Raw genomic sequence first — 27704 nt, forward strand, 5'->3', positions numbered from 1 at the left:
AAATGGGTTGCAATTGATCGCTGCCCAAGTTGATTTTTTCTCCATGTCTCTTGAAGTACTTGCAATTAATTTAAAAGTATTTATATTTAACTATTTTTTTCCTTGGTTATGTTTGGATGAAGGTTCCTTTCCTCCCTTGTGCACTACCTGCTACTGTTTTGCACAAGGGCCACCAGCTGTGGAAGGTGGTGAATGTAGTTGATGAGCTAATGAGAAACAGCAGAACCAGGTGGTGCTGAACTTCATTCCCAGAGTTTATAGCAGATTTGCACACATCAAAACTTAAATGATAGTAAACTTTTATCTTTCTTCTGAATCTTTGTGGTCTTGTATTTAAATGCTGTTGATTAATATTTATTCTTATTTAATGTTGAATTCTTTATCCGTTTAGGAATTCTATTTTAACGAAATGTACAATTTTGAAATGTAGTTATGAACAGTTTTGTGTTGCGGTCGCAAACACAATAAAGTTATTTGCTTGGGAGCGAGATGTTTCTTTACTACCCAGAGGGAAATGCATTGTTCATTTTAGTTGCAAAATTTTTAAAAAATGCAGATATTGGATATCATAAATAAAAACAAAATTTTGGAACCAGGCAGTAGGTCGGCAATATCTGTGGAGGGAAAGAGGCAGTCCAATATTTTGGGTCAAGATCTTCCATCAAATTTGAAAGTGTAGAGCGGAAATAGCTAGCCTGAGGGGAGAGGTGAAGCAAGAGCTGGCAAGCCACAGGTGGAACCAGGTGAGAAGGGGTTTATAGGAAGAGTCAGGTCAGGAGGGAAGGGTGTAAAGGGACTGGGAGATAAGTGGAGACAAAGGGCTACATACCATGAAATCTGACAATAAAAGCTGGTGAGTGGAAACAGATAAGAAAGGGACAGTAGGTAGATGGGAACAGTAGGGGGGGGGGGGAATTATCTGGATCCACCCATCTCTCGACAGCTCCACTGCTTTATGTGGACTATCTCCCTTTGCTTCATTCCCAATGCACAGTCTTGATCCAAAACATTGACAATTTCTTTCCCAGATGCTACCTCACCCATTAAGTTCCTACAGCAGATGCTCTAGGGCAGAGGTTTTAAAGTGTCACGTCATCTGTTCCTCTACTCACCCCTTATTTCCTAGATTAGCCACCATCTAGTCTTATGCAAGCTCAAAGCAAACCCATTTTCCTACAAATTACCTTTTTCCCTAAACTTTCCACAATTCTCCTACCACCCAGCCTCACGAGGAGTAATTTACAATGAACTATAGTACCTACCATCCAGGTGATTTTTGGTCTGTAGGGAGGAAGATGGAACACACAGGGGAAAACCTGGCAGTCACAGGTGGAACCATCAAAACCTTCATTTCCCTCAACTTTCACCCACACTCCATTTCCAGCATTTACCAGTCAACAGGAAAGGAGGAATCAAACACTTGCCAAATGAAAGACTTGGGTATAATCACTTGCTAAATCAAGCCCAGGCATTTTTTAAAAAATGAAGTTGATCCTCGAAAATAATGTTTATAGAAATACTATAATCAGAAAATGTTTGTACAATATTCAAAATACTTCAGCCAAAATAGATGCAAGCTGTTTTGATTTATAAACAGCATTGTCTACCAATATCCATGGACTACAGCAGGAGGGATTTATTCAAAGCAGTGTCTTCATTCAATTTAATTTATTCTGCATTTTTCTACAAATGGACTGAGGTGCTATTTTTGAAAGAATACTTTGCTGTACTCATCTTTCAGTTTGGTGTTTGAAAACTTACGGCATAATGGGAACTAATAAATGTTAATAAAAGCTGCGCATGCAATCTGCAGAGGTATCCATAATGTTTTGCACAGATGGTAAAAAACTACATGGCACCTGTGTTGCACTCATAGCTGAAGGGAGAGCCATTGTTTGGAACAACAAACTTAAGATTTTCTTTTAATTAGCTTTTAAAATTAATACTTTAACTTGCTATAGACGTTCTGTAATTCTCTGCCATTCAATTTTTTTTGTCTCCCTCAAAGGAAAACATCTTGAACCTATTCTGATCGCTAAAGTGTGGGGGGGGGGGGGGGGGGGAATCATTTTGTTTTATTAGTACATTTGCATAAATCTGGTATTAGAATAGATTAGTGACAGAATTATGTTAAATACCAGCACTGAAAGTTCAATATCCAAGAGTTCAGCTTTTCTCCAATAATTGAAAAATCAGAGACTGTAGATGCATGCAGAAATTACACAGAAAAGGATTTTTTTTATATATATAGTTTTTTTTCTGAAATGTTATCACCATTTCCCTTTCCATTGATTTTAATTTTAAAATTAATTTTTAAAAAAATGTAGGTATGCAGCAAAGTTCCTTCCAACCCAGAAGCCTGTGTGCTACCCAATTGACTTCCAACCCCTATACATTTTGAATGGTGGGAGGACTGGAGCACCTGAAGGATATAAAAAGTTTTATCAAAATGGCAACAAATCAGCATTCAGAAGAGAGATTGGTCAAATGGTGCAGCGAGAACAATCTCACGCTCAGTGTCACCAAAACCAAGAAGCTGATTGTTGACTTCAGTAAGGGAAAACCAGAGCTGTACAATCCAATGATCGTTGGGGGATCAGAGGTGGAGAGGGGGAGCACATTTAAGTTCTTGAGAGTCACTGGCTTGGAGGACCCAACACACTAATGACATTGTGAAGAAATGCCTCTTCTTCCTCAGGAGTTTGTGGAGGTTTGACATCAGAAACCCTGGCATATCTCAAGAGATGTGGTGTAAAGTGTGCTGACCACCTGCATCAGTCTGGTATGGGGACACCAATAACATCCAGCGTAAAGCCCTGCAAAAGGTAGCAGACACAGCCCAAGACGTCACTGGACAAACCCTCCCCACCATTAAGAATATCTATGGGGAATACGGTCATCAGAAAGCAGCAATCATCAAGGATACACATCACCCAGCACACACACTGTTCTTGTTGCTACAATCAGGAAAGAGGTAATAGTTGCCACAACTCATCACCAGGTTCAGAAACAACTGCTCCCCCTCCACCATCACTCCAACAATAAACTCAATCAGAATTTAAGGACTTTTACTTGTGCACTTTTAATGTTTCTCCTTTCTATATTAGTTTACATTCCTTTATTTTTACATGTGTATATATTGTAGTTATTTTTGCATTACCAATAAGTGGCAATTTTGCCTCATCTGCAGGACAAAGAATCTCAGGGTTGTATGTGATGTATGTACTAACAAGAAATCTGAAATAGAAATCTGATCTGAAACAAACACAAACATGGAGAATGTACAGACTCCTTTCAGACAGTATAGGATTTGAACCCAAGTTCTGGGTGCTGTTAGAGTTACACTAATTGCTATGCCAACTGCGCCACCTCTTGTACGAGGATCCATCCCACGATGTTGCTTTGCTTAACCTACTGGCAGTTTCTGATATTTCCATGTTTTATGAAATTTTCACTTGGATTTGTTCATAATTACAAATTATTGTTTATTTTTAAAGTTTAAAATACAGAATGCAATGATTAAAGTGAGGACTCTCAATGGCCTCACATCAATAGATCCCAGATTTTGGACAATTGTATCTCAAACATGATATGCCTAACTCCTCCCATCCCAAATATATTGTCAAACATTAATTCAATAAGGATAATCCCAATACAAAGTATGCTTGCTGTAAAAAATTTTTTTTATTTATATGGCAAAATAAATTTGGTCCCAAACAAAAGTATCCAGCATATGTTTTTTTTTAAAAACTGGTTTTAATTTTGTTGGACAACCATAGGAAGGAAAAGCAGAAGCCCTTGCCATATTTTCAGAGATCCAATACTTAGCCAACATAATAATGTTCGACGACCTCAAGCCAATCCGTTTCTCCCAGTTTACATACATTGTACAAAGTTTGTATCTCAAAAATCAATCTTTTGAATATCAACACAAATTTATGCAAAACTGCATAAATATATCATTTCAGAAGAACCAGACATCACGAAACAGAAATCTAGCACAAAGTGACTTGAGTGGCTTGTAATAAAAACACAAAATTATTGGGATTTAAAAAAAATGATATTCCACACATGGACTGTGAAACAAGTATTCAGCAGTAGTTACTGCAAAGCTGCTGTTTTCAACAAGATTTTTCTTTAAAAATCCATGTGTATTGTCCAAACTTGCCTTCAACATTTGAGCTCCAGGTTTAACGTGGAGCAGACATCCCAAAAAGTGCTAATTCCAGGTTTGCTTTTTTTTTTAAAAATATTTCTGAAGCTCGTACATCAGGTGTTGATTATCAACTTGTGCTGTCGCAGGTGCCCATCCACAGAAAAATATTCAGTCAACACCTTTTACTACTAAACAATCTGACAAGTGGGGAATCTTTATTGTGAACAAAAAAATAGCTTTAGAAAGTTTGTGACCTGGCAAATACAACCCATTGTAAAAGCCTGGTTCTGTCCAGAAGACCAAATGAAACCACTGTCACAACTCCAATCCTTCCAAATCTGCACCCATGTCCTCCCACTGGCACCAACACCGAGAGAAAACTTCCCAACTGCAACTACCAAAATGAAAATTGGAATAAAAGCACTCCACAATAAAAAGACACTATCCTGCAACTGTTACTTTACACAACACTCCCCAATGAAACATGGTTTTATAAAAAGGTTTAACATCAAAACCTTGACATTTCTACTTTCAGTAGGACATTCAGTACCAATAACTGTCAAGTGCAAACGATAACTTTAAAGCAGCTTTCCTTACCTGAGTCATAATGCGATTTATGCAATAAATGCATATTTCACAGTAAACTCTTTTCTGCACCAGTGCCACCTCTGGCATCAGACTGGAGACTCAGCATAAGAGTAGCAGACTGCTTGAGCGATGGTGAATTCAGGTTCTGATGTAACTCAAGGTCAGGCCTGAGATAACTGATTAAACCAACTTGCAGTGAAATGATCAATCCAAATGGGACATCATTACGTCCAGCAGTAATAGGAGCTTTTGAGTTTCATTCTTTAACTACAGGACATCAGCAATAAATATAATTCTTTTCGTGAACAAAACTGGGAGTGAGTTTGTAATTACAAGCCAGTCAAGTGACATTCTAATCATTTAAAGTACACTTGTATTGTTAAATTATACAAGGACCTCCTGTTGTTCCACAGGTGTTGGATCAAAAACATTAACCAAATTTTGAGTTGTCAATTATTCAATTGTATCACAGAAGTTGGGAAAATAGGCATTTTAGTGCAAGAAATACATTGCTTTCTTTGACCTTCCGAACAAAAACACTGGTCAAACAATACAATTAACCAATTATAAATTATACACAAATATTGGAATCTTAAGTTGAAGCCAAGAGAAAAAAATGGACAATAGTAAATTGAACAAATTATTTGGGTCAAGCTCCAAATACAAACTACATTTTCTTCCTGCAAGCTTTACATTTGCGGTTAGTTTTAAATAGGTTAAATATAGAAATAGGAAGCAGATATAAAACAGGTGTTCAATTCTTTGGATTTAGCACTTCGGATTCAATTTTAATGTTTCAAGTAAAAAAAAATGTACAAAGATTTTTTTTTTTAATTGATTTCATTATTAATGGAAGAGGCCATTGTGAAATTTGCTGCCAACTTCACTTTATTCCTGGGCTTCTTAACAGGGCTGTTAGTCACTTCCAAGTGCAGTGACCTGGATTCATGCACATCTTGGGATACACCGGGAACCTTCTCTTCCATCTGGTAGTCAACACTGGTAACTGCCTCTTCAGTCATTGCTGCAGGAAGGACAGTTTTCTCCTCCTCTGTCAAGATCAACATGTCTGTTTAGAAAATTATACAGCATTACTAACTTAAATAATTCTTTATTAAGACTAATTTCTCTCTCCACTCTCATTACCACTGTGACTTTAAACACATTCTTACAACAATGTGTTGGATATCACTTTAAAAAAAAACTCCCGGCATTTGTCATTTATTTGCTGAAGATACCAGTGTAACATGGGATTTCCAGGAACTTCTTGAAACAGACAGGCTGGGGCAGCTAGCATGGAGAGGTCGCAAATGTGACAAAAGTGAGCCTGATGGGATAACAAATGTTCAGGTGCTAGATGCAGCCAAGGGCCACAGGCTGTGCACCAAGTGCAAAGGCAAACTTTAACAAATGAAAGGTCAAATTCTGTCAAAAGTCAATAATATAGACACAAACACACACAAAAGTAAATTAGCATTTTAACCTTGAAAGTTAGGTTCCTCAAATTTAATCAGATCAGTATTTTCAGGAATAAATGGATCAGGTCTGAGCTGAGGGGATGGCAAGCAGGACGGAACGGGTCCACACAGTAAGTCAATTGGAGAGGGGATACCAAGGGTGAGAAGCTCCTGTTCGATCTGGCTTGAACCTATGAAAGGTAATACAGGTTACAAAATTGTACATTATAGATTATAAATTATGCATATCCATGTTTTTAAAAAAATTGTACGTTGATATGACTTTTGGAAACAAAATACTGCGGAGTATTTGGCGGAGCAGTTAGCACAATGCCTTCACAGCGCCAGTGATCAGGTCAGAGTTGAAAACCTGCGCTGTCTGTAAGGGGATTGCACGTTCTCCCCGTATCTACGTGGGTTTTCCCCGGGGACTGTGGTTTCCTTCCACTGTTTGTAATGTACTGAGGGGCGTAGGTAAATTGGGCAGTACAGATTTGTGGGCCGAAATGGCCTGTTTCCGTGCTGCATGTCTAAATTTAAATTCTCCAGCACTTGTGTATTGCACAAAAAAGGCCCAAGTTTACATCAACACCAGCCTTATTTCAGTAGATCACAATGCAAAATATCACAAATATTTTTTTTTTTTACTACCACCCACAGTTACAATAGTACTTTTAACAACTGCTACTCTCATGACCTGGGCCATTTTTTAAAGAAGATTCTTTACTAAATACTAAAATACCAAATTCAAACTGTATTGCAGTGACTATGGACTTGGTTTGGTGCAAGGATTCATTAAAAACATGCAGTACAATTTGAAGGTACTTATCTTACTACATGGAGACAGGTATTCTAGAATCAATGTCTCCCCTGATTTACTAGTTATACACTGAGTGCAAGTGTTAATCAACCATTTCCCAAATTATTTTTCTAATTCTGTCTTCAGTGAATGTTCTATATTCATGGTAAAGGAACCTAGAGGATTATATAGCCTTCTCTCAGAATATTCACCCATGTTAAGATTTTAAAATAATTTTTCATCATATTGTCATAGCCTATGTGGGATGGTTCTAAATAAGTCTTCCTTGGAACCAGTTGACTCACTTTCAGAATAATGACCCAATTGTAATGAGAAGGAAAGGCAATGTGTGCTCAAATGAGAGGTGTGAAGTGCATCAGGCGATATGACAATGCACCTGTGAGCTACATCATTCTCAGCGGATGAATTCATGACTTTGAAAGGTGCCAAAAATTATTTTCTATTCCAGGCCTATAGGGCCAATTACAGTATACAAAAGTCCTGGAGAAACTCAGGTCAGGCAGCATCCATGGGAAATAAAAAGGCAGTTGATGTCAACTGCCTTTTTGCTTTCTATGGATGCTGTGCAATCTACTAAGATTCTCTAGCACTTTTGGGTACTGCTCCAAAGCCCAGCATTTGAAGATTTACTGGTTTACCTTAAAGAGGACCAATTGTTTAAATATAATGGACTGACAAAATGTATTACTTACAGGAACTGAGAGCTTTAAACTCGCTTTTGTTTTCACTCGAGTTCTCCAAAACCAAGGTTTCTGGTCGTTTTGGGTCTTCAGATTCTTCAACCACAGGTTCAGGAGAACAACTGGTGGAGCTATTTTGAACTTGGAAGAACAACAAAATATTGGTTCAGTAAAAATAAGCTTTGGAAAAACAGGCCCGATTATGAAATTAAATGGTGGAGTAAATGGACTCGCCAATGACCTTAAACAAAAAGTTTTCACGACATCTGCAGTATTCCACTTCTTTGATGTTTGCTGTTGGATATCAATTTAGAACCTAACAGCCTGAATACACCTGGGATTGTATGATCTCAGAAGCTAAGCATGCACAGGACTGGTAAATACTTGGAGGGGAGATTGCCTAGGAACACCAGGTGCTGTGGGTTTCTGTGAGGGACGGTGGACAAAGTGATGACTCTGCCTTATGGTAGACAAAAGTTAAAGAATTTCATGTAATTCTAAATGTAATATTATGTGACAATAATTGAACCTATACCTTTAGAAGTGATCACTGGCATCCACCAACAATGACATCATCAACAATAGTGAGGACCCAAAGAAGCAAAAGCAAAATTCTAAGTTAGGTTTCTGAAGTGCAAATAAAGATTTAAATGACTAAGATGGGGGCTTAAGCACCAAATTTTAAAAATAAATTTAACATTTTTGAACAATACAGGGAAAATTACATTCTTGGGACAGAGAATGCCAATTATAGCTTTACATACCATTATATTGCCACTTTAGCTCATGCAGAAAAAACACTCACTATTTTCAGAATATTTTTGAGAAAGGCCTAGTTCATAAGTGTTTTCAATTAACTGATTAAAAAAAAGTTCTCCAATTATTCCAAAAAACATTGAAAGCATAAAAACATTCATAATCACATTTCCAGATGTGGACAGCTTTTAAATTCATCTGGAAAAAAAACAGTAGAAATTTCCACTTCTTCCATTGCATTATTGACAAAAAAAAACAAGGAACTGGCACTTAAAAAATACCATTTAAACTTTACCTTTCATATCATTTTTCAAAACCACTATTCTTTTCTGTCCATGTCCTTGTAACCAGATGACCTGTTTGAAAAGGGAAATATTAAGACCATTAGGGAGCAGAAATAGGCTATTCAGCCCATTATTTAATCATGAGCTGATCCATTTTCCCCATACAGCATCCACTTCATTTAGTTTATCTAACCTGCTTGTCACTTCTAGGAATTTCAATAGGTTTGTCAAGCAAGATTTTCCTTCATGGAAACTATGTTGGCTTTGGCCTCATCCATATCAATCGACTTCAACATCTTCCCAACCACTGATGTCACCCTAACCCTAAACTATCTACAATATCCTTTCTGCTGCCTCCCTCCCTCCCTTCTTGATTAGTGGGGTGACATTTGTGATTTCCAGTCTCTGGGTTCATAGCAGAATTTATTGATTCCTGAAAGATTATTACCATTCTCAACCACTCAGAACATAGAGCAATCCATCTGGTCTGGCAGACTGATGCACCTTCAGACCATTCAGCTTTCTGAGCACCTTCTCCCTTAAAATAGAAACTGACCTCACTTCCCTTCCGATATCCTTTGACATACTGTTAATGTCTTCCACAGTGATGAATATACTCATTTAGTTCCACTGCCATCTCCTGGTCTCTTGTTATTATTTCTCCAGTGTAATTTTCTTATGTTCCTATATCTACTCTCACTTTTTACTCTAATGTACTTGAAGCTTTTTGTATTCTCTGATATTATTTGCCTCCCTGCTTTCATACTTCATCTTTTCCCTCATGAATTTTAGTTACCTTCTGCGAGATTTTTTCTTAAAAACCCCAATCCTCCATCTTCGAATTCATTTTTATTTTCTTGCATGTCCTCTTTTGCTTTTACATTGGCTTTGACGTCTCATCAGCCACGACATTTTTCCATTTGAATATTTCCTCTTCTTTGGTATGCATTTATCCTGCATCTTCCTTATTTCTTGCAAACTCCATACATTGCTGCTCTGCCACCTTCCCTACCAGTTCCCCCTTTCAATTTACTTTAGCTTATTCCTTTCTCATGCCAAACAAACCAACTAAATAGTTTGAGAGGAGTCTAAAACAAGAGGGTATACACAGAACAAGTTGCCCAAGTGGTAGGTACAATTACAATATTTGTAAAGACATTGACAGGTAAGTGGCTGCAGAAGATTTGGAAGGATGTGGGCCAACTCCCGAGCAAACGAGACAAGCTTGGATGGACAACCTGATTGCTTTAAAGGCCTTTTCCCTGTGCAAGGCTTGGACTCATTAAAATGCTTGATTTGAAAGCACAACTAATGGAATCTTAAGAGGCATTGAGGAAAAAAAAAGTATTTTAGGAGGGGATAAAAATAAAATGGAAACCATTTAAAGGAGGGAAATTTGAAAACAAAAATTATAGACAAATGATAACAGTAAATCGTTAATGTTATAATTCTTTAAAATAATATGCTGGCCCAAGTAGACTAGATGCTAACAGGTCAACGTAAATAACATGTGTAAATGACAAGATAGCACAGAGTAGAATCACAAACTTAATAAACAGACTTTACCTGTGGTATAGCGACAAGAAGATCCTCAATGCTTGCATACCCGTAGATTTTCGGCTGTAGCACTTCACCAGTGTACTTATGGTAAGTGGAGGGAAATTCATTCAGAAAAATTTGCTGATAGTGATAGGTCTGTAACAAGGCCCTCACATTCTGAGCAAACTGGTACACTTTGGTGAGTTTCACATATTCTTCTCCTGTGTCATCTGTAAATACCTGCAACACATAGGCCAAAATCCTAATAGACCACATTTCTCTGAATGAAGATTGGTGCAAGTTATTACCACACGGCAAATTAAAAGGCAAACCACCTCAAAAGAACAAAAAGTATTACTTAACTACACCACTAAAAAATAGCTAATACTAGAAACAGATTTCACCCTTTAAATCTTTTAAATTTAGACATACAGCACAGTAACAGGCCATTTCAGCCTGTCGCCCAATTTACACTCATTAACCCACACCCCGGTACTTTTTTTTTTGAATGGTGGGAGGAAACCAGAGCCCCTGGAGAAAACCCAGGCAAACACGGGAGAAAGTACAAACTCCTTACAGTCAGTACTGAATTCGAACCCTGGTCCTGACTGTTGGCACTGTAAAAACCATTGTCACCCTATTATTCAAACCCTTATTTGAACTTTCCCATCAACTGATGATTTTGCACACAGAAGTCACCATCTGGAAAGTGTTGGCACTTAGATCACGAGGTAGTATTGCATTGTCCTACCCATCCTGCCTCCCACACTCCTTTAAATCTACAGGGTTCACAGGGAAACTTATCACTAGGTCACCCTTCTATTAAAAAAAAGCTAAAATATTAAAGGAAGGAAATAATATCCAATTGTTGGTAAAGATGGTAATTTGGTTCTGTGTGCCAAATTATCAGGTTTACTCTACTCCGAATTGAAATTAATTCATTTGAAAAGGGATAAAAGGTCACATGTTATATTAATGCTATAACAAATGTTATTGGAATAACTGATAAGCAATGGTAGTTTTGAAGTACTGTTACAAATGTAGTATACAGCAATCAAGAAACTCCTCTAAATTAGATGGAGCACATGAATTCCTTGAGGGCGGCTCATGCAAGGCCATCGTGATTATGCACATCATGGTATTACATCAGGAAAATGAAGCGATTTTCTTGAAGAGTGCATCATCGGGGTACTTGAAACAATTTCCATGCCAATCTAAAAAACCACTCAACTAGAAAACTTTCCAAAAAAAAGAAACAAAAGCTCTATAATTTCAGAATTCATACCTCAACCAAATATGGCAAACTCTTCAACAGTTCCGTCAAAGACACAAAACCATACTCAGATGGGACAACAGGACTTCCATAAGTAGAGTCAAAGTATTTCCCAAGATCATCGATTCTCATTTGTGAGGTGCCATCCAGAGACATCAGCAACACAAGAAGTTGAGCAGTTAAGGTGCGAAGAGACTTCCTGTTTATTAGTTGGAGCTGCTTACCCGCTGGTGTGTTGGTAACCTTTTGAGAGAAAAATATGCAATTTTTAATTAAACAAATAAAATCCCAATGGCTTATTTGTAACAAAGTAACCATACCTTTGCAACATGGCAGAATTTCTGCACAAGTTCTCCAACAGTATTGACATCATAATCTTGGAGGCGTAGAGTATATCCATAAGTATTGTTATACTCCGAAAGCAGATCTGATAGTATTATACAATTGTCTTTCTGTAATCGCAGCAATTTTACAAGTTGTGCTGTCAGTGCCTTCATTTGCTCATTTTCTGTTAAAACAAGAATTTTTTCCTCTCCGCACTCCAGGACCTGTTGGTAATATTGTCAAATGCGTCATAACCACTTTAACACCCAAAAAGATATTAGCGTACTACCGAAACAAATGTTAGACACCTGTATCTAGATGCTCAAAAAAAAAAATCAATATTTTGCATGCGCAACAGATGAAAATAAATATAGCAAGTTGACCGCTGCAAAATCAGTAAAAATTCAGACTTGAAGTGGATAAAAAGTGAAAGACGCTGCATTTGGATTAATTGAAAATATGACTGATATTAATTTGGCTTACTGAACAAGTACTTGAAAGCATCATGCAATATATGGATTTTGCTATTTGGCTAATGAAATTTAATTGCATCATGTCTTTTGTGTAGACCATTGAATAAAGAATTGAAATATGTTAACAAATGCAGCTTGTCAGAGGGTCAAATTCATGGAAAATTCAAAAGTGCTGGACTGAGTCAAACTGAAACATTCAAGTTTTAAATACTTACTGTATTTACAATTCTTTACAATACTTACTGTGGATCTGGCAATTTGCTTTGCTCATCCACTATACCACATTTAAAAATGTTAGGATGTCAATAAATTTAGTTTCAGATTAAATTTTACACTTTTTAAGAATAATGTCCAATATAAACAAGTCTGTACATTTTACAAGAATATATAAATAATCCAGAACAACAAAGATGAACAGTCATTTTGGTTTAACATGAGTAAGAGAACACAGTTTTAATTTCTAGATAGTGCTCAACTCACTCAACTTCCTTGGCTTGAGTGAAGTTCGTTATTCAACTCTCATGTCTTTGCACTTACCTGCAATACTTCAGGTATTGATTCAAATAATTCCACTAGTTTGTTAAAGCCATAATATGCAAGTTTGCACTGGCGTCCAAAATGGTGATGGTAAGTAGGTATAAATTTACTGAAGGGCATTCGGTAATGAGACTGATGTCGTAACAAGTCCACTACTTCTTTCGCAAATTGCTTTGTCCTCTCTATTTCTTCTGGAGTGCGGTCTAAATTAAAATGCAACAAGATTGAAAGGTCCAAAGTTATGAATCCATACAGGATGGTTGTTCGAAAGTGTACAACATGTGGCTTTATTATCAATGCATGAATGCAATAGTGCCATGGTTATGGCACTGGATTAATGACCAAATGGCTGCAAATTCAAATCCAATTTGGCATATTATGACATGGATTTCAATAAATCAATTGAACAATGCTATAAAACTCAACTGCTGGAGGTCCTAAACAAGAAAGTTGCCAAAAAGGCTCTTCAGGAAATGAAAATTGTCATGCACTACCCAATCTATCCTTTATGGACATGGTCATTGCTCCCAACTTGACTTTCTAATTTTGGAGTAATTAGGAATACAAATACATCCAAGAATAGTCACATCAGGAAGGAAGGAATAAGGAACATCAGCTTCATTTTTGGATTCATCTCCAATTCCTCCACGAAGCTAAAACCTCTGGACAAATGAAATACAAATTAAAGATTGGAGAGGATGGAGTGAAGAATTCTGGTATGGGTAAATTACAAAGGTGGATGTTAGAGCTAGTTTTCTCTTGATACCAAAAATGCTCAATGTCATTATTTTTCTGCTTCCTTTCATTCTATCTAAAAGTCTGAAAGTGAAATATTTCAATTTTTTTTTGACAAGGTATAAAGTGCAGAGAAAAATAAAGTGGTCTCTCACCAATATTTCACCTTCTTGGTCAAGGAAATGATCCCTGTCCAAAGAGAAATGTAGGCTCTGTCCTTGCAGAGGGACACATTCAAATATGAGCATACTCCATATTGCACCCTTTAGCATTCCAAGATCTTGTTTTGCTGATGCAAATTTACATTTCAAGAAAAAGCCCAATTCAGTCACCCAACAGTTTTAAATCCACTTGCAAGAAAGGCATCTCAGGAGAAGAAAATTAAAATGCATTGGGGACTTGCCACTTTATCTACATTATTACATGCTACATTAACAACACTACTGATGGTGTACAGATAGACCACAACTTACAATATTAATTGAAAATATGACTAATATTTAATTTAAATTCAATCAAATAGATGATCAGAATCAGTTTTGAATAAAGGTAAGTCAGGGTCTACCTGTTTCAAAGTGGTTGTCTTCCCTCTGAAGGGAATTATTTCCATCCAATCAGCCCACGCAGATCAGTTCCCACTACCACCTCCTCCAAAACATCATCATTTCAGTGTTCCTCTTATAGTTACATCAAGGAAACATGCTTTGATGGACCCAATGGCGTTTTTATTAAAAAATTATTTGGAATGCACGTGCAGATTGCTAAAGCCAGGGAGGGAGAGAGATTGAAGAGGGAGAGAGCGACAGCAATCTGCGCATGCGTTCCCAATCACAACGTAGAGTAATGAGGTGATGCTACTGCCCCTAGTTACCCAGCACCACCTAGGGCTCCCAGCAACAATGGGGACATCAGCCTCCGGGCATGGACATAGCAAACACCAACTTGTGATTTGAGTCCCAGAACCCAACCCCATAAGTCAGGGTCTATCTGTAGCTGATTTTCGAAAAAGGAAATTCACTGAATCAAATGTTGCAGTGTTATTGCTAAATATTACACACTGGAACAAGATCAAGTTCAAACAAAAAATACCTCTTTTTGGGATAGAAATCACTGTATCTTCATCATGTTTTGAAATACAGATTGTAGTATCTGGTATTTCTGAAAGCAGATCAGCCAATTCACACACACCATAGTCTGTGACATCCCAATCCTTGGAAAAACACCTAACAGAACCAAACAATGCAAAATCTTTAGTTTTCTATGGTCCTTCAAGTAAAGGAACATCAGTTACTTTTTGTATATATTCTGCAACTCAAAATTTCCATACAAGACTTTTCATGGTTACCAAATGTCAGAAGAGTTCTTTCTACTTCTGTCATTTCATTATTTGAATAGTAATAATGATCAGGTACAGGATTCTCAAAATGTTTGCTGGTTTCTTATTTACTAATTAGCAAAAAAATATTACATTGTGCAGCAATGGAAAGGTGAGCATTTATTGCCCGAGCCAGTGGGGGGTAAGCCACCATAGTTCTTCTGACTGTGGGAGTGAGTCCCAAGATTTAGACCCATTGGCACTGAAGAGTGGTATGTGCCTTAGAGAGGAACCTGCAGGTGGGTCTCCAATATATATACTGCCATTGTCCTTGGTAGTCAAAGTAGTGGGTTTCAGAGGTGCTGTAGAATTAGCCTAGGCAGGAAGTTGCAGTGCAGTTTGTTGTGATAGCAGTGGAGGCAATGAAAGTTTAAAGAATTGGGTGGTACACTTTGTCTTGAATTGTACCTAGCTTTGCATATTATTGAAACTACACTCATCCATGCAAGTATTCTATCACACTCTGGACTTGCATCTTGTAAATGGTGGAGAAGAATGATGGTGTCCTGATGTAGGTCAGAATACATTTTAAAGCAGACAAAATGAAATTTTTTATAGTTTCAATCCAGAAAAAGATGAAACGGCCCACCAAATCCAACTGCCTCAAAATTGATGAATACCTAGAAGTCAGTGTGGGAAAGATTCACCCCTGTGCTTTTGGATTACCTGCTCAGGTAATCCAAAAGCCTGGGACTCGTATGTGCCAAAGTTGAAGAATTCCATCCCATACTTAAATCACAGCAAGTAATGATATCTAATTAATCAAACAGAATTCTGATACTTACCAGTGGTATGCCTGTCCAAATTCTCTAATGAACACCTGTTTGCTGGCCTGAGATTTAAGAAGCTTAAGTATATCTTGGGTAAACCTCTTTACTTGTGCACGATGAGTTAATGTAAGTAGGCGTTTGGTGCCCAAGCCAAGGATCTAAAATAGTCAGAAGAAATGGTCTGTAATACGGTATTGCAAGATTGTGCACATCTCAGGAGAAAAGTTGACAGGAGGATCTCCCATATTTTTTTTAAAAGATCAAAACATTTTACAACTAATTTTTGGATACTACATCATAGTTTTAAAAAAAACCACAAAATGTATTGACAATGATTATAATAAAAGGCTTCTTCGACCTTCAATGCTTTCTATTTGAAGCAATAAATTTTAGGGTTTTTTTCTTAATTAGTTCACATCCTAATAGGTCAAGCTCACAAAGAAATGGGATGATTTAAGGCCACAAGATGGGAGAACAGGGCAGAAAATTTAAGAGCTCTCAGTCTCAGGAAAATAGCAGTGTCAGAAATGAACACAATAACATCAGGAAACAAGTAGGAAGGCTGGGAAAGCAAGGTCACCAATAATATCAAGCCAGTACTTCAAGGATTTTTAAAAAGAATGGGATCAACATCAAAGACAGCAAGTTTGTTGATGCACAAGAACATGACTGTGGCAAAGGTGACAACGGTTCGACTGAGAGGGTCAAAATTATATCCTCAGAGTAGGCAGTGATAGACAATTATGTCCCATATCCCAATCATCCTAAGATTGTTGGAAAGGAAATGGGAGCATTACGAATAGGAAGGTTATTTATAAGATTTAAACAGAAATTATTATATAAACTATTGCCACCATCTTAATAGCTATACCTCCAAGTAGTTCTTCCAAACAAAACCTTTAAATTTATTCAATTAGACTTTGGAACAGATTACAAACAACTTTTTGCTGTACATCCTACAGCTTATTCTTACTTCTGAAATTGTTTAATTGCTGTATTGAATGCAGTAGAAATTTTTAATTCCAAAAAATAAACTGGGTATTAATCCAGTACTCACTGAAACAAAGTACTATGAGACACGTCTAAAAGATTTCTGATCTATGCACAAAAATCAATAGGACAATACAAGCACTTCAGACCAGTGTTGTGTTGATATTATAACCTACTCTAGCAACTGCCTGGAATTTCCCTATTGCACAACCTCCATTTTCCTCTGTTCCACGTACCTAATAATCTCAAAAGTTCCTATTGTACCTACCCCTACTTCCACCACCAATGCCAGTAGCACTTTCCATGCACCCACCACTTCTTGCATCCACCTTGTACTTATTCCTGAGCACCTTAAAACTATGCCCCCTGGTGTTAGCCATTTCAGCCCTGGGAAGAGCCTCTGGCCATCCATACAATAAATGCCTCATCATCTTGTTCCTTGTAACTCACCTGCAAGACATGAGGCACTGCTTCCAATAGTTCCATTAGCTTGGAATAGCCATAATCTGAAACCCTGCACTGTTTCCCAAAATGATGGTGATAAGTTGGTATAAATTTGTGTTGAGATAGGAGACAGTGAGTCTGGTTCTTTAAGAGATCAATAATTTCTCGACTAAACTGAATGAGTTGAGGATTTCCAACTGGACTCTTACAGCGCAACAAACAAGGATCTACAAGGAAAAATAGGTGAACAATTATTTATCTTTGAAGAGAAGTAAGCTTAAAAAAAAAATCACTGTATCAAGCCACAATTAGTACTAATGCACTGCTCCAAATAACATGCAAAAGAAATTCAGATTTTTACCAGCAATTCCCTGCATATAAAAATATTGATTACTATGCAATTGTTTTGATGCACGGTTACAAGTTCAGTTTTACAATTTAAATTTTAGCTAAATTCCTGTGTTGACATTTATTAAGAAATCAGAGAGCAACTTATCAGACTACAAGCAGAAGGTTATATATGCAGTGTCGTGGTTATAGATGTGGATACAGAGCCTTTATACTGGTGATACAAGAATACAATGGATAATAATGATCGGGATTTACTTTCTGTGCAGTTATGCACTCAACCTTATTTTCATAGGAGATCTGATTGGAACCATAGATTGAATATCATTACCTCATGAAAATGGACCCCTCCTCCCCTCACCCCAGAGGGGGCAACATAAAGGACCAGAAGAAAGCCTGTTTGACTCTCTCTGCTTGCAAAACCACATGATCCTCCTAGATTTCCTGGAACCAACACACCAATGGCATCATGAAGAAAGCCTCTACTTTCTCAGGAGTTTGTGGAGGAGCTAGTGGAGTTGTTCAAGTGAACCGGTATGGACTTGAAGGGCTGACATGGCCTGTTTCTGTGCTGTAAACGGTTATATGGTCCACCTGGGGTCATGCCTTGTGCTCTGTTCTCACGGCCATGTGAACCTTTAGCGGCAGCGTAACACCAGTACCCTGTAACATCATTGTCAACTAACTTATGGATGCACCATCATTTTGATAGGAAAAGGCCTTCTCAGCGGATCCGTCTCTAAATGAATTGGGGGGGGGGGGGAAATTTAGAAATAACCACAAAATATTTAGATCATCAAAAATTTAAAATGAATATGCATTTAAAAGAATTATACATTCAGCATTGTAACAGGCCCTTCCAGCTCACAAACCAGTGCTGCCCAAATACACCAATCAACCGATTATTCCAGTATATTTAAGGGTGGGAGGAAACCAGAGTACCCAGAGGAAACCCACGCAGACACAGGGAGAACATACAAACTCCTTACAGTCAGCACCAGATTCAGTGGTACTGTAATAGCATGGTACTGTAATAGCGTTACACTAACTGTGCAGCCCAGTTAAATATTTTGGCATTACGCCTATTCTTTGTCGATCATAGATTAATCCAGATTTTTTACCATCTTAATTTAAATGAGAATGCTATCTTACCATTATTATGTGAGGGTGGATTGTTGTGAGTCCATTTTACAACTTTAATACCATTCTGCGCTGTGACAATATTAACACCAGGGACACAGGTTATGAGGTGTTCCAAAGGAATTCCACCTTCCCCCTCTTCTACTATCTTCAGAACTGTGAACTCAGAAGCATAACAAGCTAAAAAGCTGGAAGGAGAAAAGGTTCAGAATTTTACTGGGGGGGGAGAAAAAAAATCACTAAGAATAATAGTTATGGAAAGAGGTTTAAATAGAGCCTGGATGAAACTTTAACATGAAAGTTCCGTGACAAATAATCCAACCTCCATTGCCCACTCTAATATAAATTGTAATATTCAATACCAATAAGGCATGCAAAACCCTCAGGACTCCACTGCACAATGAAGCTAGCCATTGGAAGATCTTGTTCCTTGAAATATCCCATTCCAAGATTTTAACCCCATATCCCATGAAATCAAGAGTTCTCAGAAAAAAAGTCTTATTGGCCCGGTGTTTTCACTTTCACACAACAGATAGCGGAGACTAGTTGATGCAGAGTGAAACATTGGGGACCAGCAGTTTCTGCAGAGTGGAGAGTAACAGCAATAAAATGAACAGAAGAGACAGGAGAAAACAAATACAACTTATGGAAGGCAAGGGACAAGGGTAAAAGGTGGGAAGAGCAGGTTGGTTCAGAGAAAGCAATTAAACTCAGAATGAATTATTAATTTCACTGGAAGGATCAATGGGTAGAACTGCTGCCCTGGTAGAGATATCCTGGAGAAATAAAAAATAAAGCAATTTCTTCTAATAAAAGGTCATCAAATGTGTCAAGCAGACTAGAAGATTTAAAAAGAATGCATTAAATATCCAAGAGAAACAAACAGAATGAGATTCCATAAAACATAACAGTATCCAGCAGAGACAGTGGAGGATGAAAAGTCTATTTTTTTCTTTCTGCATTGAGAAATATTTTGGACCAACACATGGAAGGCAGTGGCCAATGAGACCAAATCCATCGTTTCTTGTGCAAGTTTGGTTCAGGTTGGTTTATGTCAGGCCATTTCAATCTATTAAATTGTAGTAAGTCACAATCATAGGCCTTTCCAGCCCACAAGCACGTGCTTCAAATACATCAATGAACTTACAACCCCGTACGTTTAAGGGGGAAGAGTAAACTTAAGCACCTGGATGAAACCCACAGACACTGGGGAGAATGTACAAAGAGATGGTGCTAGATTTGAACCAGGTCACTGGTGCTGGAAAAAAGATTTGTGTTAATCGAGCCACTAATATCCATATAGAAGTCAATTATGACATATTTGATCATTCATAGTGTCAACATCAGATTCCAAAGAGACAGGTGTCTAGCCCTATCAGGAGGTAACAGTGGCTGTAAATTCAGGAGTACTGCTAGTTATTGTAAGTGGTACTTATACAGACAGCAATTTTGACGGTATCCAGATATTGCTGTTATTAGCTGGTCATTGATATTCACTCACTGTTAGCTAAAAGGATAAAAGTCCTTAAAACATTAAGAGTTCCAATATAGCAGTATTTTTCAATCTGTGGCAGGCAGCAAGGACAAATATTACTGATACAAATAATATGTAAAACTAGGTTATAAATTTCATGGCAAAAATAATAGAATAAAAAAATCTCAGCGGTCTGCTCAAGCTCACCAGCACCTCCCCCAACTCCACTGCTGGTTAGTGGGTGAAGGTTGAGAACCATTGACATATTATGTTTTCTCTAGCTTCCTAAAGTGCTCCTTGATTATCAGTTTATCAGGCAACTATTACTCAAGACATTTGGACCATTCAGAACAGATTTATACAACTAACACTCACAGAAATTGCCTGATCAGAACTTACAAGTTGAAAGTGAATGGTTCCAAATTGGCAGCCCTCGTTTCTAAGAGGGATTTTCTTGTCCATAACTAACCTTTTCAATACACAATCACCAATTGAGTACAGGATCAAACTTAATTTTGTAGAAGCACAAAATTAGAAACTGTTGATATTGAGGTGCAAACCCAATAAATTAAAAAAAATTATATGCTGCTCCTGTACCTTGGCACCCCTAAACAGTTTCAGGTGATAAGAATGCAGAAATTTAGGCAGTTTATGCATCAACACATGGCAAATGTGAACCTTGTAGAAAATATTTTCTTCATCTCTCAAACTTCCCAGATAGTCAAAACAGTAACATTCAAAAGTTCAGAACTCACCTGAGAAGTGGTACAGTTCCCTCATGTGTATGTAAAAGAGTATGAACTTGTGGTGCAAAGGTCTTAAGGGACAATAATATGAATGGTATTTTATAGGAATCAGGATCAAATTCATTCTCACTGCAAACAAAAAGGAAGCGGATTATTCTGAGCCTCACACCAATCAATATTCATTCTCATTTTTTTTTAAATTAAGGATTTGTTGCTTTCTTAAAAAAAATGCTAACAGAAATCTCGGTGAATGATATTTAACAAAATCACATTCATTTTTACAAAATATTTTGCTTCATGTTAATAGAAGCGCATCACAACATCAGGAATAATGTACAGACCTATCTTTTGGAATGTTAACAAAATATTTCACAAGCAGAGATGGTCTCTATTCTGGAGGCCTAACCATTGAAATTGTCTAAAATTGGAGTTACTGCCAAGTGTCTTTCCACGTTCCATTATCAAATATATGCAGTTTATGATTCTTGCTGCAAATTCTTGCCAAAAGTAATTTCTCTACATTCTCAATTGATCATTGATTAAAACTGAACAAAGTAAGCAAGAATGAAATAAGCATTGAAATATTTGCCCTCCTAACACATCCAATACATTTATTTTCTTTTGGTTGTGCAATTACTTGAGAAAGTTTATTTATAGAAAACAAAATGTTAATTTTCAAGACATATTTAAATGACAGCAAAAAGTCTCGATTCTCATATGCAAGAACCAACAGAAATAAATTTCCTACCTGTAACCTCCATCTGAACAATGCTGTTTGCAGATTGGTTCATGATATTCTATTTCCTCAAATATCACTGGGCTACAGTTGGCTGATGAACCATCACACACTAGGACAGAAGACAGTGGGCTCTGTCTTGTCTGACTGCTGGACAGGAGGCAAACCATTCGTCCATTTATTTGGTCACGAATAGCTAGTGTGTCAGTTAATTTGTACAAGTCAGGCACAGTCAATTTGTGTCCAAATCTGGAGATAAATTTAAAAAACATTACTAAGAAAGTGGCATTTTATGAATACTGTAATCAGCTTATACGCTACAAACAATGCATTTTCAAAAACAACCATACTTGGGCATAAATACTGCTGAACTGAGCAAAAGTAAAAATTATATATTTGATATAATTGCAAGTATTGAAGGAAAATTGGTGTGCAACATCTGGAAAATGTAGATATTTATCTTCACCAGAAATGCCCAAACAAAAAAATCTTAATTCAACATTTAATTTGCATCTTCCTCTGACACAGAATTGAAGGGGCAATAGTACAGATTTCCATAAACAAAAGTAGTGCATTACAACTTGATTTACAATCCATACCTTTTCTCATACAGTTCTGTGAATTTTAGCAACGGCAAGCAACATGCTGGAGCGTCCTGCAAGATCGATTTGGCCTCCGAGCTATACAAAAAAGATCAGAGATAGAGGCTCGTTTATGACATTTCTAAATTCTTAATGTTACAATAACAAGCTGCGTTGCAATGTTCTTTCTTGAACTAAAGCAGGCACACAGAGGAATCCAAGACCCAGATGAAAAGGACAATTCTTGCACGAAACATTATTTCATACTACCAAATTCAGTCTTAAATAATTCAACCAAAGTTGCAGGAACTTTTAATCCATTCCATATTTCACAATGCCTACTTCACAAAAGTCTTGAACATTTATTATAATCACAGATTTGTACAGCGCAGAGACAGCTCCCTTTGGTCCACCATGTCTATGCCAATCATCAATCCAATTTGTCTGCATTAGACACATCCTTCTATGCCTTTCCAGTCCAAGTCCCATGATCAAATGCTTTTAAAAGATGTATCTGGCTCTACCACCTCCTCAGACAACCCATTCCAGACAACCACCGCCCTGTGTTTAGAAAAAATTTACCCCTCTGATTTCTTTTCCATTTACAGGTACCTCCTCTCACCTATGTCCTCACTCCCCTGCCCTGGGAATGAAGATACTGACAATCCAACTCTGCCCTCAATTTTATAAAGTCCTACCAGTTCACCTGATCAGCCTCTATGTTTCAGTAATAAACATAGCATAACCAACCTCTGTGCAACTACAGGTTTCTATTCTTGGAAAGGTTCTGGTGAGCATTTTCTACATTCTATTGCTACACTATCTTTCCTGTGACGTGACAACCACAACTGGAAAAAACATTAAAAAATAGGGTCCAATCAACATTTTGAACAGCTGTGACATCAAATTCCAATTCTTGTACTCAATACCAAATGCTTTCTTTACTAACCTGTCCACCCTTTTCAAGAACTGACTTGTATCCCAATGTCTCTCTGCACAACCGCACTCCTAATATCTCTGCCATTTACTTTATATATTCCAACAGATTGTAAACGCTCAAATTTGTCCACAAAATTCCATCTGCCATCAGCCCATACAATTTTCCAGTTGATTGATATTCTTGGACAACCTTCATTGTGTGTGACTCCACCAATTTTTGTGCCATCTGCAGATTTGCTCATGAAATTACCCACAGTCTCATCCAAGTCATTTAAATATATTACAAACAATTCTTTGTCCAGTGAGATAAGCTGCATCCACCACCACCCTCTGCTTCCAATCATCAAATCAGTTTTGGACCCAATTTGTCGAAATACCCAATATCCTTTTTGCTTAATCTTCTAGACAGGCCTTTCACATGGGTCAAAAGTCTACAAAACTCTTATGTATATCACTCCTTATTAATGCACAATTAGAAAATAGTGAGCTTTTCATTTCCAATAATTAAAATCGATTTTTGTTAGTTCGGGATTTCAATGAAAATAGTTCTTTAAGCCATCCTGGAAGCAAATATGCTAATACGACCATGCTGTTCAGTTAGTTTTCATCCACTAATTAAACACTACCAATGTGTGCAATGGGAATAAGGAATTCACCTTTTATCAGGCCAAAAAATATTTCCCATTAAGATTTCTTGCTCATAATTGTTTCCCCAAAAATGGTTCTAACTGGTAATGTAATGAAAGACTTTTTGAGTGAACAGAGATGTTAACCAATTCAGTACATAATCAGCTCAAAGTAATTAAAAAAATGCTTCAACCATCAATAGAGATTGTATTTATAATAGCAATTAATTTTGAGGGGGCAATTTTGGATTATTACTTCAATGTACACAATATACCATGGGGATAAAAAAGATAGATATGCACATTTTCTTGGTGAGCAATCAATTCTCTACTTCCACCCCAAACTGTCAGCATTACTCATGAGGTCTATTATGTGAATAATATACTTCAACCCACTCACAACTCTGATTTCTGTCAATTAATTTTGAAATGTTAAAGAGTAAAGAGAATTAATAGCTATTCTCAAAATAAAGTGAGTTGACACATAATAAAGGCAAAAACAGTTATACCCAAGTAAAGTCAAAGATTTATTGACATTTCCGGTGGTTAATGATACTTGAATTCTCTTGCATCCTATTCGGTATCTGTGCAAATTAGTGATGGCTGAAATGGCTTCCTGGAGATTCTCCATCTTCACAGTTCCTTTCAGCTGATAGTCAGTATGAGGACTTAGTTCCACATTCTTCACCTAGATACCCAAAAGTTGAAACAAGAAACCACTTTCAGCTATTTAAAAAAAAATACAAAAATCACTGAAGTTTTCCTAATTAATTAAAATACATTTTTTAAGAAATCAATAACAGGTCGAAACTCTAATCTGATGATGTCAGGACCTAGCCATTGCTGACCACAGAAAATGCCAGAAAATAGAAAATGACCCCCAAGGGAACCCCCAATGTAAACACATCGAAGGTAGAACGAAGCTTAAAACAGGAAATAATACTGTGGTGCAGCAGTTAGTACAACACCTCTACAGTGCCAGCGATTGGGACTGGGGTTCGAATCCTGCACTGTAAAGAGTTTGTACTAACAGCAGCAGATTCAACCTTTACAGTGCCAGTGAATGGGACATTAGTACAAACTCCTTACAGACAGCGCAGGACTCGAGCCCCGGTCCTGATCGCGGCAGATTCAACCTTTACAGTGCCAGTGATCGGGATTCAAGTCCCACACTGTAAGGAGTTTGTATTAACTGCATCAGATTCAAAATGTGCTGGACCACAGAGTCGGATAAGAGGTTCAACCTGAATTTATAAGTTTTTCCCGTAGAATATGTAAGGAATATTACCATATTTCTGTAGGGTGACATTTCTACACGTGTGATAATGATCACATTCTCACTCTCTTTTCACTATAACACCGAAAGGTTTTTAAAGTCATTCTCTCCATCATTCCAGTCATACACTAAAGATACATTACTTCATCAGGCCAGCAATTTTGCCGATCCAAAATATATCCACATGGTTTGCAGTCTTCTTGAACCACTGCAGCCCCGCTGGTAAAGGTTCTCCCATAATGATACTAGGGAGAATGTCCCTGGATTTGGATTCAGTGACAACACACTTCCAAATCAGGATGTTGTGCCACTTGGAGGGAGTCCTGCAGGTGGTTGTGTTCACACATGTCTGAAGCCTTTGACCTCTTGGAAGAGAACTTGGAAGTGACATTGATAGATTAGTCAAGTATAAATGGTACATACTGAAGCTACTGAGCAGTGGTGGAGAATAGGGTATCAATAAAGCAGGTTGTGTGATGGTGGATAATACCAAGGACAATTGTTGAAGTGACATTCATCCAGGGAAGGGCTTAAAAACAACTTGTGCATTACAGAGAGTGGTAAGGCTTTGAGGTGTCTCGCTGACTTGAACAGTTGTTAACCTGTCTAGTTGAATTTCTAGTCAAAGGTGGCCCCCAGGTTGTTAAATGTGGGGTACTCAGTGATGGTAATGCCATTCAATGTCAAGGGTAGAGATCAGATTCTATCACTGGCATTGGTCATTGATTGGCAATAATGTGACAAATATTACTCGTCACTTATCAGTCAATTATTGAATGTTTGTCAAGGTTTTGTTCTGTGCAAATTACCTAATTTGTTGAATTGTAAATAGAATTGAACATTCATCAGCATTGATCTGATGAAACAGCTAAAAATGGTTGGGCCCAGGAAAAAGCCTTGTGGGAACTCTTGCAGTGGTGTCCTAGAGATGGGATAATTGGCCTCTAGCTAACACAATCTTCTTCCTTGACGCAACCATTGGTGGCTTTTCCCGTTGAAACACATAGATTTAAATTTTACCACAGTAAAATGATAAAAAATACCATACCATTCTTAATTAAATCCTGCCTTGAAACGAAGGGCAGTTTCTTGCACTCACCTGTAGAACTCAGCTCATTATTTGGACTGAGCCTATTTAGAGAACTGGAACCAGGGGGCCCTGAAAAACCCAATGATGCACAAGTGGTGAGTGCCACTTGATGGTACCATTTTCAACATCTTCCATCAGCTTTCTGATATTTGAAAGCATATTCAAGTGTGATCAGCTGGATTCATTTTATTAGTTTTGATCAGAGAATTAACTTGACTGAAGTCTGATAGGAGAAACCAGAGAGGGATCATTGACCTGGCATTTCTGCCTAGACACATTGGAAGGTGTGCGTTTTAGTCATTTAGGATACAAATTAGTGGGATGGTAGGCTATTTCTGAGAGTACTCATATTGGTGAGTCTAGGGAAGTGGTTCTCAACCTTTTTCTTTCCACCTTAAGCAATTCCTTACTAATCACAGAGCATCTACAGCATAGGGAACACTTAGTGGAATGTGAGTGGAAAGGTTGAAAACCACTGGTCTAGGGACAAAGAAAGAGTGGAACAGGTAAGAACAGTAGGTTTTCTCCTCTGAAGGCTCATCTTGTGACCAATAATGACTTGTTTATTTTTAAATGCCTGACTACTAGCTGAACTTAAAATGTCACAGCACCAGAATTATTCGCCTGTAATTTAACTGCTATTTCAGAGTACCCAATAAATTTACTCAAAAGGAAATGTATCAAAACAGAATAAACAGATTTTCATTCTGAAAATGTGCAATATGGAAGATGAAATCACAAATGATGAAACACAACTGAGGAAATGAAGGTAACATTTAAAATTTTAACTTGAACCTGCTTTGAGAGATTTAAAAAGTCAACAAAAATGAGGAAACAAGACAATTCATGGATCTCTGTACAAGCACTCCAAAACCAGTGATTGTACTACAGAAGCTCCATATTAAGCGTACTAACAGTATAGAATTAGATTTAAATGGTGAAAATCTTGGATAAGAATAAAGCACAACATAGTAAAATAGGAAGATTGAGAAGGTTGCCTCATCATTATATTGAAGGCAGTTTAAGGTGAAGTTACATTTTGCCAGATTTCTAATTCAACAAATAAAAACTAGTGGAGAAGAAAAAGACAAAGGAAATAAGAGCTTTATTTGAAAATTAAGGATAGGAATATGGCAAAAAAGTTTTACATGTACCATTGGCCTATTATTACCACTGTAGCTACAAAAACAACACCCAGCTTCAACCATTAGTCTCTATTCAACTAGAAAGTCACTTTACCTTGCCATGCCTGAAGAAAATCTCATATAATATTTGATGCAATTCTTTTCTCGACATTCTGTAATCCAAGTTGCTGACCTGCACATCTGCTCCATTTGCAAATGGGTCACTCTGGGAATCAGAGTAATGGGTTTGATTTGTGCTTATAGGAGAGGAGCGGTTTGACAAGATTGGTGATAGACTCCTAGAATAATTATCAAGAACCAAGCATTGTCACATTCTTATAATAACTAACAATTTTGAAAACTAAACATTAAGGAACAATTTCTGCAGTTCAAGTTCAAAACTCTACTATTATCTCCAAGACC

At 37.3% G+C, this 27704-nt stretch overlaps 2 protein-coding genes across 11 annotated transcripts in view; one reads left to right on the forward strand and one right to left on the reverse strand.

The window, feature by feature from the left end:
- The window catches only part of LOC138746950 (bMERB domain-containing protein 1-like), a 47053-nt gene extending 43337 nt beyond the window's left edge, over nucleotides 1-3716 (forward strand). Inside the window, exon 7 of one of the 2 annotated variants that reach the window (XM_069905699.1) lies at nucleotides 2328-3716. In XM_069905699.1, coding sequence (XP_069761800.1) covers nucleotides 2328-2378 — 51 coding nt within the window. In that variant the 3' untranslated portion in view covers nucleotides 2379-3716. Of the gene's footprint in view, nucleotides 1-122; nucleotides 865-2327 lie in introns of those variants that run through there. The other variant, XM_069905697.1, reaches the window with a different exon arrangement.
- The window catches only part of LOC138746946 (meiosis regulator and mRNA stability factor 1), a 52708-nt gene continuing 28669 nt past the window's right edge, over nucleotides 3666-27704 (reverse strand). For 7 of the 9 annotated variants that reach the window (XM_069905666.1, XM_069905663.1, XM_069905664.1 and 4 more), the window contains 17 exons: nucleotides 27397-27580; nucleotides 24301-24479; nucleotides 22245-22325; nucleotides 21658-21894; nucleotides 20919-21038; nucleotides 18702-18877; nucleotides 17208-17428; nucleotides 15783-15925; nucleotides 14712-14845; nucleotides 12888-13090; nucleotides 11874-12101; nucleotides 11566-11796; nucleotides 10308-10520; nucleotides 8753-8813; nucleotides 7714-7842; nucleotides 6228-6392; nucleotides 3666-5813 (listed from right to left, as the gene is read on the reverse strand). In XM_069905666.1, coding sequence (XP_069761767.1) covers nucleotides 5575-5813; nucleotides 6228-6392; nucleotides 7714-7842; nucleotides 8753-8813; nucleotides 10308-10520; nucleotides 11566-11796; nucleotides 11874-12101; nucleotides 12888-13090; nucleotides 14712-14845; nucleotides 15783-15925; nucleotides 17208-17428; nucleotides 18702-18877; nucleotides 20919-21038; nucleotides 21658-21894; nucleotides 22245-22325; nucleotides 24301-24479; nucleotides 27397-27580 — 2944 coding nt within the window. In that variant the 3' untranslated portion in view covers nucleotides 3666-5574. The remainder of the gene's footprint in view (nucleotides 5814-6227; nucleotides 6393-7713; nucleotides 7843-8752; nucleotides 8814-10307; nucleotides 10521-11565; nucleotides 11797-11873; nucleotides 12102-12887; nucleotides 13091-14711; nucleotides 14846-15782; nucleotides 15926-17207; nucleotides 17429-18701; nucleotides 18878-20918; nucleotides 21039-21657; nucleotides 21895-22244; nucleotides 22326-24300; nucleotides 24480-27396; nucleotides 27581-27704) is intronic. The other 2 variants (XM_069905668.1, XM_069905669.1) reach the window with 2 other exon arrangements.

This window comes from Narcine bancroftii, chromosome 12 (genome assembly GCF_036971445.1).
Source record: "Narcine bancroftii isolate sNarBan1 chromosome 12, sNarBan1.hap1, whole genome shotgun sequence".
NCBI classification, from domain to species: domain Eukaryota; kingdom Metazoa; phylum Chordata; class Chondrichthyes; order Torpediniformes; family Narcinidae; genus Narcine; species Narcine bancroftii.